The sequence below is a fragment of the Lipophrys pholis genome, assembly GCF_963383615.2.
Source record: "Lipophrys pholis genome assembly, chromosome: 4".
Taxonomy (NCBI): domain Eukaryota; kingdom Metazoa; phylum Chordata; class Actinopteri; order Blenniiformes; family Blenniidae; genus Lipophrys; species Lipophrys pholis.
In genome coordinates this window covers 31,639,170-31,654,131 of record NC_137637.1, presented here as the reverse complement: position 1 = coordinate 31,654,131, position 14,962 = coordinate 31,639,170, and the positions used below count along the sequence as shown (strand labels likewise).

General features: G+C 42.3%; 1 protein-coding gene across 2 annotated transcripts; it reads left to right on the top strand.

Moving 5' to 3' along the window:
* The first annotated feature begins 809 nt into the window (after nucleotides 1-809).
* rbm6 (RNA binding motif protein 6) lies at nucleotides 810-13,292 on the top strand. 2 transcript variants are annotated; one of them, XM_080461004.1, is made up of 23 exons: nucleotides 810-958; nucleotides 2,585-2,658; nucleotides 3,286-4,810; nucleotides 4,891-4,980; nucleotides 5,091-5,160; nucleotides 6,048-6,121; nucleotides 8,791-8,865; nucleotides 8,984-9,266; nucleotides 9,379-9,536; nucleotides 9,740-9,840; nucleotides 9,938-10,007; nucleotides 10,166-10,250; nucleotides 10,357-10,415; nucleotides 10,500-10,620; nucleotides 10,734-10,831; nucleotides 11,056-11,397; nucleotides 11,479-11,628; nucleotides 11,725-11,790; nucleotides 11,963-12,190; nucleotides 12,280-12,354; nucleotides 12,433-12,530; nucleotides 12,628-12,679; nucleotides 12,778-13,292. In XM_080461004.1, exons 2-23 carry the CDS (start codon nucleotides 2,606-2,608, stop codon nucleotides 12,871-12,873), a joined length of 3,969 nt encoding a protein of 1,322 aa, XP_080317130.1. In that variant the 5' UTR covers nucleotides 810-958; nucleotides 2,585-2,605; the 3' UTR covers nucleotides 12,874-13,292. The 2 variants fall into 2 exon arrangements, with proteins under 2 accessions (XP_080317130.1, XP_080317131.1); XM_080461005.1 differs by having other exon boundaries at nucleotides 12,781-13,291.
* The last annotated feature ends 1,670 nt before the right edge of the window (nucleotides 13,293-14,962 follow it).

Genomic DNA, 14,962 nt, shown 5'->3' with positions numbered 1-14,962 from the left:
TGGATGATGACAAATCATCTGTGAAAATTTCATGCAATTCGGGTGAGTAGTTTTTGTAAAACGTTGGTAAAATACATACATACATACATACATACATACATACATACATACATACATACATACATACATACATACATACATACATACATACATACATACATACATACATACATACATACATACATACATACATACATACATACACGCAGATGAAAACATAACCTTCTTTGCCCAGCTTTCATTGGTGAAAGTAATAAGAAGTTGGTCGAAAGGGTAGAGAGATTCAACTGGACCAAGTAAAGATGAACACAGAGCCCTATATGTTCAGAATATAGGATTTAAAAACTATATTTCTCATATTTGAGAAACTGGAAATTGGATCCTGGAACAAGGAATCATCGCTAATTGAATAGGCTACTGCAACTATAGCTAAAAGTCTATACAATCACCAGATGATGTTGAAACTCATTCAGATTTATTTATTCTTTTTAAATAGAGATGGTTCATAAATTGAAATCAGGGAAATATTTTTACTATCCCTAACCTGCCAGGCAAAGCAGCACAACACATGACATCTTCTTAGGTTTGACCATGTGGACAAATGTCAAGTCAGCTGTCTTTCCCATTGTAACAGAGTGATTTGATCAAACTAGACAAATGTTTTCTCATATATCTATTTTAAAGTACAAAAATCGAATATTATGCTTGAAAGACTGTGTTGCAGTCTTTTGGACAAATATCTGACTACCGCTAGATGGCAGCAGTTCAGTTGTAGGCAGGTGCCTGCAACAATCGAAGAAGAAGAAGCAGCAGCAGAAAACGAAGAAGAAGAGGCGGACTGTCTGTCTGTGCTGCAGTAAAGAAGAAAACGTTTCGTCTGCACTTTTCTTCATTTCGTCCGAGTCATCGACGATCTGGACGACAGCTGCTCACATTTTCGACTAGACTGACAACTGAGGTACCTCCTCGAAATAACACGCCGTGTCTATAAAAACACGAAGTCGGTGAAATAGCGAGCTTCGCCGCATGCTAACCTTGGTTTAGCCTGTTTCTGTTAGCCCGATAGCGTCACGTACACACACACACAGTCACGATCAGTTTGAAATTATTAATCTATCATATGCTTGCATTGACGTTATTACTCATTTATTTTTTTTCTCCCCGTTGCATTCATATCACTCTCATCTTTGACCGTATGTGTTTGTTCTGTGGCGCAGATGTTTAAGGCCTGCTGGTGGTTTTAATGAGCGGGCCACTGCTGTGAGGCTGTCCTGCTCTCATTCATGCGTTTTAGATTTAAAAATTGACATTGATCTATAACATACATAGATCAAAACACCCGAAGCCTGGCCAACATACGATGACGGGTGCTATCTACCGATTGCTTTGCATAAATATTGGGTATTTAATTGGCGCATAATCATTAGTGACGCTAGGATGCCGTTCCAGACACTATATGATGTGATTGGTATACTACAACTATATTACAACTACAACATATTGTGAGTAAACAAATATTTGGTTAAAGTGTAGCACAGATCTACACATTAACACTATAATCTCAGTAGTTTTACAATTACTCTTGATCAAAGGCTCTAAATAGTTGCATATACTGTGACACCTAATGAACTCGCACTGACATATTTTGCTGAGAGATGTGAAGCATGTTAATCTGTAAAATTACATTTACATAATCTGTGAGGTTAATTTTCAACATGACGTCAATGTCCGCACGACATGCCAGAGGTGGGTGACGTTTTGAAACGCGTTTCCAATCTTTCTGTTTCAACATACCATCTTACACGGACATCTCTTTTATGTAAAGTTAACAGGGTGTGTGAGAGCGAAAGATGGATAACACTGCATGCAAATTTGTATAGTTAAAATGTGCAGCGCGCTCGACTGATCTTTGCGCAAATAATGGCTGCACAATCTCCCTAAAATCGCTTTACAATGACGTTCAAGTAGTTTTAACTGTTTATTCTTCTGGTCTGCTGTTTGTTGTTTCCTGTCCTGGTTCTTTTCTCTTTACTAAATCAGACCTCTCCTAGCAGATGGTTCGTCCTCATTGTCTAGTTTTGTTTTGCTATTGATGCACACTTTTGAAAATGTTAAAATATTGCACACGCATGCCCAGAATGAGTTCTTAAACTGTTAAATTAGTTCTGAAAAAAGTATTTATTATTTACTAAAAGGATATTTTTAAACAGAATCATTATATCAGATGGGATACTTGGCATCAATGGGCCTGTTTACATGCAGGTTACATTATCCAGTCATCGTATGTTCATGTGATAACAGAATAAAATAATATGCTTCATCAGTAACAGCAGTAACCTGGTAATGACAAATGAAAATAAAACCCTGAGCCAAGCTAACACTGAGACCATAGGCATTGTCATGTTCAACAACACAAAGCCAAATGTTTTTGAAATAACAGGAAGTCTCACCCCTCAGATGCTATGTATGTACATACTCCAGCTCAGTGATTGTAAAGCATCTCTGCAGGTCTGAAAGCAGCCTTGCATACCTGTGACCAACATGCTCCTCGTGTAATGATGCAAATATATTTATTTTGTTTCAGATAAAATAGTGACCTGCAAGCATGTGGGATGGACCTGGCCCTGGAAAAGGACCGCGAGGAGGGCCACCTTTTCGGTAAATAACATTTTTTATTCATTAGCTCGGTTTTAAGTAAAGCAGTATAAGAAAAATACTGTATTTTTTTTCTGCTCATAAATAGAGAAATAGAATATCTTACTGATGTTTATGTTGATTTTCTACATTTCCAGAAACACGGTTTAGGCCATATAGAAATATTTTCTCTTTCAGGTTGAATAATTCAGACCGCATAGCATCAGGCTGTTTTTAGAGATGTAATTTTAATCTCTCACTCAACAGACTTCTGCAGCTTTAATGTCCACGATTGTTGCTGCCTGCTCTTGAATATAATCTGATCATAAAGTTGTTTTGTCTATGTTTTCACTGCAATTCTGCATCCAGATTTAGTACACTGTTTTCAAAAGTAGCAGTTGTAGTCAACCTTCTATATAAAGTTTGTAATTTCTCCAGTCTACATGCATGCTGGACTTGTTGCACTCTTTTTTGGTTTTAAGTATTTTCTCACGATTCTATTACATTACCATAGTTATAGTATTGCTAATGTGCTTTGTACGAAAGTGTGGTGATATTTTCTTTTAAAATGACTGAGTAGCTATTTTGCCAAACATTGTCTTGCTATGTCATTTTGAACAGTGTGTTGTTCTGTGTTTATCTGTGTCACAGTGGTGATCACCGTGGAGAAATGTTTGGGGGCAGAGATCGTCCTATGCCAGATTACAGAGGGAGAGATGGGATGAATATGGGCCCGATGGGTCACATGGGCCCTCGGCCACAAGATGGGCAACCTATGGACATGAGGAGAATGGATGGACCGCCGATGAGGGGGCGTGACATGGATCCACGGGATATGCGAGGAAGAGAACCAAACAGAGAGTTCTTCAGACCTGGAGAGGAACCAGACTTTAATCTCAGACGACATTTTGACGGTTCCATCAGAGACAAACTAAATTCGTCTGGTTTTCGTGGTCCAGGCAGGAACCCAGACATGGGAGGGAGGGGCCCTCCTCCACGAGAACCAAACAACAGGTTTATGGACACCGGTGACAGGGAGTCATTTCGTGGTGACATGCCACGATTTAATAATGCCAACGTTGAAGGACGAAGGGGGTTTCCTATGGAGCGAGGTGATGGATTCAGGGATATGCATGACAGGCCACCAATGGGTATGGGTGACAATGAGCGCTTTGACATGGACATGCCTCCACGTGAAAGGAGAATGATGGATATGGACAGAAGAGGTGGGCCACCTTTTAATCAAAGAGGGGGATTTGATTCTGACATGGATTTCAGAAATCGTCCTGGACCGTCGACTGAATTTCGAGGTAGAGATCGATCTCCTTTAAGGTTTGGTAACAATGATGGCCTTCCAATGGACAGGGCTAGAGCAGACATGCCACCAGACGCTGGTCCTCATAGGCCGGAGTTCATGGGTGCAGGAGATCCGTTCAGTAACAGAGAGTATACAGAATCCAGTGGCAGTCCCCTTATGGACTATCGAAGTGGTGAGGAGATGACGCTTGCAGAAGAATGGAAGAACCGTCGAAAGGACAAAACTCCTTTCTATAACGTGGGTAAAGGTATTGGAAATGTACCGGAGCCCAAATTCCCCGTTGGCTTTGGCAGAGATGTGAATGTTCGGGAACCACCACCATTCCAGGAAAGAGACAAACCAGCTCCTGAATTCCAAGGGAAGGATGTTGGCTATCCCTGTGCTAATCAGTTTCCACCCATGGGTTTACCACCAATTGCCAAAGTTCCACAAGACCATCCACTCCCAGAAGTTAGTCCCCTGCCTTGTCCTCAGGATAGAGAGAATGACGGTAAACGCTGGCTTGGAGAAAGGGATCCAAAGCATGTCCAAAATAAATCAAACCGGAATGAAAGGCCTCCTTATCACCAAGAGAAGAATCAACCTTTACTAGAGCATCCAGAGCCAAATGATTGCTTCAAAGGATTGAAAGATATTCCACACAATGAGGGTCCTGCCAGGGGGAAGCTGGGGGCAGAGCGGGACCTTCCAAACCCTGCTGCTGTGCAGCCACGAGATCAGGACTACAGGGACATCGACTACAGGACCGCGTCTGGGAGGGTGTTTGAATACAAACCTGAAGAGCTTCCAGCTCCAGACAAAATCCACAAAGAGCAGAAGTCAGTTCCGCCTCCGAAATTTGGCGAGGCCGTTTCACAGGTATGTGTGCATGTTGTCCGTAGTAATTGTGTGAAGACTATATTTGCATCGCTAAACATTTAATGACCCTTATCTAAAAGGATCAGGATTACCGGAGCGCGTCGGTGGAGGACAAAGTTTCCAATATCATATCCATAACTGGTATCCCAAAGACTGCTACAATGGAGCAGGTAATCGAATAGATAAGCAATTTATTAAATGACAAGATACGCACACGCCGAATCATGTCGGTAAAGGTTGCAGAAAGCTAGTTCTTGATTACTATACACACTTTTTGCAGATTCTTGGTGCCTTTGCGGTCCGTGAGGGTGTGCCAATGCAGGGGATGAAGATCAAAAACGTCGTGCCAGGTGAGAATAAAGTTTCTTTGTGGGATGATTTGGGGCAGTTGACCGCTAACGTGTCCCCCTCCCGATATTTCGCTTTTTCCGACATCCGAACCTCCGCATTTGTTCTTTTATGTTCTTGGTTGCTTTTGTCGTTGGTGGTCGTGTGTGGACTCGCTCAGTAAACAAGAAAGCGGGGATTCAGTTCTGCCATTTGTTTCCATATCTGCGGATGTGGGCCGAGAGGTTTTTACCTAGGGTTTTATATCGGCAGCGTTTGGAGAGGGATATTCAGTGTCAGTCACTGAAGCTCTCTCACAGGTGACTCACTGAATGTGTCCTTCAGGGACACTTTCTCAATGTACTCTGTACAAAGAAGTCAGCAAACTTGAAGTGGAAACCGCCTCGCTAGTGCTTTGTTCATCCTGCTGATCCAAACATCTGCGCTAAAGTGAAACATTTCCTCAGCGGGTTGCTATACCCGCGTGATGCCAAGCCTTTTTGTTTGCTTAGACTGTATATCAGGGGCCATCATTTTGCCTAAATATCTCAAAGCAGAATCACAGAAAGAGGTATTTTGTTAATGTGATATATATCAATATAAGTCTTTCTGTTCTATGGTGCCCACATTGCACACTTTCACTACCAGCTGTCTGGAGCATCTGTCTGATAAGGCTTGGCTTTACCAATGCCTCTCATGGCAAAGTCTGATATAAGATGTCCTCAGAAGCCTGACTAGGAAATACCGAGCACAAACAAAAAGTTTGTCCGAAAAAGGTTTGTGTGTAAAAAATTCGCTCGCATTGATCTCGATGTATTCACGAATGCTTTTCTTCTGTTTTTCACTGGGCGACTGTCATTTCTGACGTTGACTAACAAAAACCCATCTGTATTTCAAATGCTGTCCCCAGGTTACAGCTACGATATGGCCTATGTGGAGTTTTTAAACCTCGAGGATGCAGTCCACTTCATGGAGTCCAACAAGGTGGCCCATCCTCGTCACTCTACGGAGGCCGTCACTCCCATGAGGATTTTGAGGGGTGGAGGGGGGGGCTTTTAAATAGATGGGTGGGAGAGAAATGTTTGGACAACACAAGATGGTCAAGGGGATGATGACGGATACTAAGTTTCTTAGCTGTTTATTTTGTTTTTGTAACAGTGATATATTTTTTTTCTTTTCAATGGGTATATCAGTATTTAATCACAGTACTTTTTGTGCCAGAGGTATTTAGCTCATACTTAACAATCCTAGAAAATATCAACTACAAACTGTAGTCAGACCTTCAATGGTTTACTATCTCAGGTTTATTGCAGTCAAACTGAAATAAAAGAAACATAGTTTTAAGGAAAAATCAGTCAGAAGGTGTAAAATGTGTTAGACAGCTAAGGGTGTTTTGGCCGGGGGGGGGGGGGCATTGCTCGTGTGGGTACTGTTGTTGTTATTCTGGATTTTATTCCAACGCACTGCCCATGGTGAATTTTGTATTTTATTTTTTTTCTAAACTACGGCTGAAGGTTTAAACCGTTCGCTCTCTTTAAAGTTTTTATTTTTTCCTTTTGTTGGAAAATGCAGCCTGTTATGGTTCGGGATGGGTTCTGTTTCAACTGCCAGGGACATAAGAAGTTTTCAGTTGGTGTCTGAAGGTCTTGTCAGATGCCAGATACTGAGTTTTCTGAACAGGCAGAACTTTGACGAGCCGTGACGTGATACAGTTTGCTGGGTGACTTTGCATTGCATCCCGATTAGAGTTTTGCGGGATTAAAATGTATTTTGCTAAACCCCTCCATGGTTTTTCGCAGTAATGTTTTCTTTATTTAAACTTCACACAGAGCGAAGCTCAAAGTGCAGAAATGTTATGGTGAACTAGTGCGAATGATTAGAAGCAGCTTGAGATTTAGTCATTCTAATGCCACAGCATTGGTGATTTATATAGCCTGCTTAGCAATATATGTATTTCTCTGGCATCCTGGATTTTAAACATTGCTACCAGTCTGGTTCTGTGGTTGCTTGTTCAAATATTTTGGAACAATATCTGAACTATTCTTTGAATTTCAATGAATATTTGTGGAGCATATTTTGGTTGGAGCGGATGAAGTCGTCTGATTTTGGTGATCCCTGGCTTCTTGCTTTTTAGTTAAGAGCTACTCGATTTATTGTCTTAAAATGTGGAACAGGAACTCTTGGTTCCCAGGAGATCCTTATGAACGATTACAAATTCAGCTCATGACGTCAGTGATTCTATTTCCTTCACCACATGAAGGACACGGGTGTGGTGCTGATCCTCCTTCATCTTTGGGAGTTTTGTTCATCCCCTGATTTCTCATCGCACTTCCAGTTAGTCAAACCTCGAACCCTCTATTCCTTTACCCATCGGTGGTCCTTCTTGCCCGTGAGCAAGCTCCACATTCCCTTTTCTTGTTGCTTCTGCAACATTCTCATTTGCCAAAAAAATAATAAAAAATTGCCAGTTCATCTGACTTTTGCCAAAGAGCGCACATTGTCTTGAATTCGTCTGTGGATTATGTTTTGATTTCAACCTTCGATGCGATTTCTGAGTGACTTTTACATCTCGAATCATTGAACGCCTTTTTATTACAAAGATTTTGATCAAATCTAAGAGTGAAGGTGAATCACCAGACGGTCTGTGTGATGTTTGCTGGAATGTGTAGCAGGTCTTTTTTTCTTTTCTTCTGGCTGTTTTCCTTTAATAGATTCTGTTCCACTATATTCTCACTAAATGATCAAGTTTGGTTGTTATGCTCAGTTATTTTATTATCAGAGATTTGAAAACACACTTGGAACGTGTCCTGCGAGGTAAAAGGTGGCTCTAGGTTGTTTTAAGTGTGTCTGTTGGGTGATTTGCTCATATATACCGGTATATTAACATCTTGCAATGATACTCTTTCACTTATAAGCCTGGGGTTAAGTCTGTATTTGAATTAAGCACAGTTGTACCAGTTTTCCAACTGCCTTCAGATGTTCTCTGACCTCGCTCTGGAAAGATTTCAGATCGCCTCTGTGCAAATGTGTTCCAAGTGTTGGAATCGGACATTCACAGAGACGTTTGGTTTGCACGTTTTACCCGCTGAGAGGGTGGTCGGCTTCGGAACGACAAAGTTTCTTTTTTTCCTTTTGAATATTACGCTGTGAACGTCCTATCTTGAGGGTCAGATACTCTAAGAAAAAAAAAATCTCAATTGATAAACCGGAGAGAAAAAAATTAAGCAAATGTTTTTATGAGAATTTATCAGGCAAACATCCTATTTTTTTTTAGCATTTTTGTCTAACTGACAGTGAATTGCATAACAGATTTTGTATAGACAAAGAAACAAGTTCAGCATGTTAATTTTGGATTTTGCAAAACAAAAGTATTTTTGCCATCTCCTTATCATGGCTTTGTTATCAGATCTTCTGGTCCATGCTGAAAATGATCAGCTTTAATCAATAATTTCTTTGAAACTAATGTAGTCTCAGTGAAACTGTGCGTCGTAGGGATGGATCTTGGCGTTCCACAAAGGTACCGGCCTAGTTTATCCTCAGTATTGAAGAGAAAGGTTAAACCTGCCACAGTGCATGTTGAGTGTCTTTATTATTTTAGCTGTGTGTTAACGGTGTAGTTTGATACTGAATGGCCTTTTCTGTTCTTCTTTTAGGGATCCCTGAAGGTTGGCACTAGAACAACATCCATGAAGTATATCCAGCCAGAAGAGTGTGAGAGAGGTGTTCATGTGAGTGAAACGAGGGAAACGAACCCATGATCTCATGATTAAGATTTGTGCAGAGTACAGGAGTATTTCTCCGCAAGTGAATCAAATATATTGTTTTCCTTTGTGTCTTTTGAATCAGGAATCGGATCACAAAGTCCCTCGACCCCAGTTAGCCAGACCTGAAGGTCCTCCAGAAGAGTTGAACACGAACCTGAATGGGTCCAAATCAAATCCTCCCATGGAGCCGTTGGCCCACGGTCAGTGGCAGCGCAGCTCTGACTTGACTCCAGAGGCCTGGCAGCAGCAGGTGGACCAGCAGCTCCAACAGCAAGACCCAGAGCAGCAAGCAGAGGCCTGGGGCCAACACAACCCTCCACACCCCGGTTCACACCAGCCTGACTCCGTGTTCAGAGACAGCAAAAGTACGAGGATCCAAGTGCTTTGATCTTCGTAGCTTTTAAAGATAAATTATGCGAGATTCTTTCTTTTTACTTTTCCTAACTAGTTGAACTTTCTTTTTCTTTCCCTTCATAGCCATGATAATCAAGAATGTGAAGCCCAATACCACAGTCGAAATGATCCTAAAAGCTTTGGATCCCTTTGCTTACCTGGATGAGAGAAATGTCCGTCTGGTGAAGGGCAAGCCACCGGGAACAAAATGCTTTTGCTTTGTTGACATGGATTCCCATGAGGTAAGCTAGAACTCTTACTCACGTTCTTTAAGAGAAAGAAATAACACATACTTTGAGCCTTTGGGAAATCACTTTCCTGTATTTTACTACATTATTCATAACTCTTAACTACGCATACTAGAAACGGTGGACTGCCATTGTTCAGGATTTTGTCTTGCACTTTGTCAGACGTCCAGCTTGAACCATCGTATGTTCTTTTACAGCAAGTTACACGTCTGGTTGAGCTCCTCACTAAGCCAAGGCCCTTGTATATTGACGGAGTCCGAGTTTATGCTGAGGTGGCGAAACCCCTCAAGAACCAGAAGTAAGTCCTAATGTTCTTGGGGTCTTTTCCCCCTGAAATGGTGCAGCTATGTAGACATAAGTTGAATGTAATTTGCTGTGTTTTGTTCCTCTTTCAGTTTCAGGAGAGATTTTGATAAATCGAACACGTCTATCCTTGGATATCCACCTGAGGCCAACGTGCTGGGGGTATGTGGTGGTCTTTACTCTGGTCAGCCTAATCAAAGCTCTTTGAAGGGTTTCTGGTCCACATGAGAAGCTTTCCTGCAGCAAGGTTGTGATTAGTTCAAATGTTCACTACAAATAAGTTTTCTAACACATGCCTTGTTTTTGTTGCCGTATTGCAGCAGCCGCCACCAACACTTCCACCTCCACTACAGCCGTACATGCTGCCTCTACCGCCCCCTGTTGGTGCACCTCCTGGAATGCAAGGTGATTGATTCTTCCTTGGATACATTTCTACTCTTATGACAACACTTAAGGCGACTTGAGCCAGACAAAAAGAAATTTCTCACTTGGATTCACTTTTTCTTGCCAGGAGATCTGATTCCCGGCTGCCCTAATCCAGGTTTCCCATCAGACCCCAGCATTAACCAGGTAGACCTAGGAGCAAACAAAAAAACACGTGTTTGCAATATTTTGTGTGATTTCTGGATAATGAACTTGTTTCATTCCTCACAGGGACTTGGCTATGTGGACACTCCACCTGTGGATCCGTTATACCAAGCTGGTGGCTCTCATGTACCCACAGATTCATCTGGGATGACGGCTGCTCCAGATGGAGCACAGGCCTTCATGTATGGTAAGAAAAACAAGTTATATTTATGAAATCGGTATGATTTAAGAGCTCTACTTCTGTTCACAGTGCAGCTATTGTTTCATCTGTCTTATTTGCATTTTTGACATTTCTTCCAGGTCCGGAGACTCCAGACATTTCCAGTTACTTGTATGATGCAACGTCAGGCTTCTACTACGACCCAGAGACGACGCTGTACTATGATCCAAACTCCAGGGCAAGAATGCAGCATATTTCAACTTCTCTTTCAGTTAGATGCTATTGCAGAGTAGTGTAAGGTGGTCTTTTGCAGTGTTCCATTAGCCAACCGAGACCAATGTCACCTGACAACAACAAGTAGATGTTTTAACTGATTAAATGTGAATTCACCCACCCTAAAGATATTTTTGATACCTTGTTTTATTTCATTCTTTAATGTCATTTCTCTTTTTTTGTGTCTAGTATTTTTACAACGCTCAGACGCAGGAGTACTTGTACTGGGACGCTTTGTCAAAGACTTACATCCCAGTCCCTGGAGGGACTCCTACAGACGCCCAGCCTGTGGCCATGACTGCAGAAGACCAGGCCATTCTTTCAAACCCAGCAGCAGACGCTCCTCTAGAAATGAAGAAACCATCAGCAACTGATGTGACCGAGGCCGCGGGGCCGGGGCCAGCTTCTGTTTCAGCTGAGGGCACCACTCTGGAGGCCGTCCCGACTCCCGGAGCCGCTTCTGACAAAAGGGAAGACGACGAGTCTAAAAAGGACAAAGACGAGAAGCCAAAAAGTCTCGCTGCTGTAAAGGTAGAATTCAAGTGAAGCAGGACAGCAAATGCCAACGTGCAAGGGGCATATGTTTTAGAATTTTGTTCTCGCCATTTGCAGATCATGAAGGATATGGAGCGGTGGGCAAAGATCCAGAATCGCCAAAAAGATACGGTTCGCGCCCCATCTCCAGTCCTGAAAACAGGATTTGATGACGACAGGAGGCAGTCCAAGTCCGCGGATGCTGGTTTCGCAATATTCGAGAGAAAGGTTCAAGACTTACCTCACCAGCTTTCGCTGGTCAATGTACTTCTTAGTCATTTATAAGTAATCAATGTGTTGCAGCTATAAGTTTTGCTTTAATAGATTTCAGGTGGAGAGGACCTTTTTAAGAAGCCCCTCGCTCCACCCAAGAAGGATGACAAATCAAAAGTAGGAATCATTTTTTATTCAAATGGCCTGGTCTTCCTAAAGATCGTTAAAACCTCAATTAATGTGGTTGCTTTTTTAAAAAAAAGTATTTATCTTGATTGAAAAAATAAAGTCTGGGCAGTGATTGTCACTTGGATAACCTTACCTAACATTCGTCTGCCTCGTGTCCCAGCGTCCCATGGGCTCTCTGGGTCTGCTGGCATCCGACTATGCTGCTGGAAGCGACGACGAAGTGGAGGAAGATAAGGAGGACGCCTCTAGAAGCAGTCAGAGCGGCCATTCAGAGGATAAAGAGGACAAGTTGACCGACTGGAAGAAGATGGCCTGCCTGCTGTGTCGGAGACAGTTTCCCAACAAGGACGCACTGATCCGTCATCAGCAGCTTTCTGACCTCCACAAAGTACGACCCCCCCCCCCCCATTTTCTATCAGCTACACTTAACAGACTTTGCAGATTTGGCTTCTAAAATGTTTGTTGCTATCTCATCAGCAAAATATGGAGATCCACCTCAAGATCAAGAGGTCGAAAAAGGAACTTGAGGCGTTGGAGAACCAAGAAAAAGAAGTAAGTGGACATGGAGTGCAGGTGGAGGGGAGAGTATCATGTTTTATGTTACTGAAAGTGAAATATTTCACCCAACAGCTGAGCGCCAGAGAATCCACCAAGTCACCAGAACAGAAACGAAGAAAACACCACCACCAACAGCCGCAGCATCACAACACCTGGGCTGGAAGCTCCAGGTAGGCGCTAATGACGATACCTCAACGTGACGGAAATGTAAACATTCTAAAGATGTCTGGAGAGTCACACTTCAGAATCTTTGTTTTCTTTGTTCAGGGAAACAAGCAAAGTCAGCGAGAGGCCTGGTTTAGGTGCTGAGCCCGCTCCTGTAAGTATGAAGTTTAATATCATTGTCCGTTGTGTGTGTGTGCGCGCGTGTGTGTGTGGCGCCGCTTCACTGAATCTTTCTTTACATTTTCTCTTCAGCAGAGAAAGAAGAAGGAACCCGTCGTTTGGGATCATGCCACCTACAAACAAGCAGTGCGCAAGGCCATGTTTGCACGATTCAAGGAACTTGAGTGATCTCTTCTGAACACGTCCGCACTTCGATATGTGAAATGTTAACGGCATGTTTGCCCACTGTGGCATGAGGAATCCCCCTTTGACTGTTTTACCGTTTCTCTGCCTCGGACATCTTTTCTTTTTTTCTTTTTTTTTCTTTTTTTTACTGATTCTGTCAAAAAATTATTATTTGATGTCCTCAAATAAATCTTGTTTATAAGTAACGGATTCATTCTGTTGGTTTAAGTATTTTTGTTTTTATTGTCTGTATGGAAATTGTGAAATGTGCTCGGACTGTTTTTTTCTTTGTTTTCTGTTGAGTACATTTTTTTATGTTTAAGTTTATTTTGTTAAGACTGAGCAGTTTTGTCTTCATTCCTATGGGAATAAAGTTGCTATCGTGCACATTTTAAGTGAAAAATAAAAATTAATTGTTTTGTATTTGTGTGTTTTAATGCTTTTACGTGACATTTGTAGTGCGTACTGGTTCTGACCACTAGGTGGAAGTAAGAGGCCATGTTTGTTTTATTGTGTTTCTGTGACCTTTTCCCAGTGAGCCTACAGAACCAAATCTTAATTTATCATTTTTTGTGTTTGCCAACTTACAGAAAAATAGTGATAAAACTAAAGGATAGATATTTGCAATTAGGATTTGGTCCCCAGGATAGCGGTAAAGTCGCGTCCCTGCCAAGTTGCCTCATGCTTTTTCTGCAATTGTTGGTGTGAATGCAGCCATAATGTTTCCCAGTTGAGCTCTGCCGGAATTGCAACGCGAGTCCTCGCCTCTGACCTTTGCTGATATAAAGGAAACCGGCCCTCATCCTCCTGCAGGCTGTGGCTCACTGAATGTCGGTGATTGCGTGGTGTGCTGACACACTAGCTCCTCCGAGAGCAGTAACGAGAACACCGGGGAGCCTGCAGAGCTGCGGTCGGTGACAAACAGCAGACGCAGGACTGGAGCCAGCACTTTGTCATATATACAATAACAATCATGCCTCTTACTTTAGGGCAGTAACTTCAAGAGGACACAGAGGCTCATAGAACAAATCCAGCTGGTTTTCTAACCAGCAGGTACAGTAGCTCGTGTTCCTCCCCAAAGCCATGGGGGCGACGCAACCAAAGGTGAACAGTCATTTTTTCAGAGAGTGACTGGCAGTGTATGGAGTCTCTCTGTCTGAGGAGACATGGCAGCATGGTAACAAAGCTGCACATTGTAAACCGTGTTTTGTGGCTTGGCATCGAAACCACAGTGATTATCAGGTTCAGATGTTTTTACAGCGAAACTCTGACACATCGGCTTACCATATGGTTAGTGCAGTTGTAAAAACCGACTCCTGAGAAACCACTTTGTTTTATTAGGTAAATAATTGTTTTTAATCTTTTATTCTGTCTTGGCAGAAGTCTCAACTGTGAGGAGGTCGAGTGGAAGGAGTCGTTACAAGCTGGACAAATCCAAATGGACTGAAGGTGAAGCCTCCCATCGTGGCGTCGGTGATGTCTCCAGAAAACAGACGCCAGCCATCTTTGTTCAAACTTGTTTCTGAATCATGTCAGGTTTGTCAGCATAATTTCAAACTAACACACACCCCTGCTGAGCCTCTGTCCAGAGTAAAACGTGTGCTTATATTTCACAATTGCCAAGTGTGATTGTTGAATTACATGGCAACATGAATAATATACGTATCATGGTGTTCCGCAACCATTTCCTCAAATTAACACCACAGGGTGAGGGTAAATGTGTTTCACAGTGAGAATATCCCTGGTTCGAGTCGGGGATTGGCGTCCTTGATGTGTGGAATTTGAATGTTCTGCCTGTGCATATGTGGGTTTGAGCCGCATGCTTCTGATTCTCACAGTCCAAAAACTTTCATATAAGGTAAACTGTTAACTATGGAGGCCACACAACGGTGTAATGGCAACCTCTCTTGCATAGTGATTTTGTTTGCTCCATAGTCAACTGGAATTAGCTCCTTAGTTGGATGAAGATACAAACAGGGCGGCATGAGGATGTATGGTGGGCGAGGACAGGAGTTTCCATGTATGTGCAAATAATTGAATATACAGGTACCACCCATGATCCATATATATATATATATATATATATATATAT

Bases quoted from the DNA above. Each gene is read 5' to 3' on its own strand.
- rbm6 (XM_080461004.1), top strand. From the start codon at position 2,606: ATGTGGGATGGACCTGGCCCTGGAAAAGGACCGCGAGGAGGGCCACCT. The intron at 5,161-6,047 runs GTGAGAATAAAG...TGCTGTCCCCAG, and splicing joins GATCAAAAACGTCGTGCCAG to GTTACAGCTACGATATGGCC. The intron at 11,629-11,724 runs GTTCAAGACTTA...TTGCTTTAATAG, and splicing joins TCGCAATATTCGAGAGAAAG to ATTTCAGGTGGAGAGGACCT.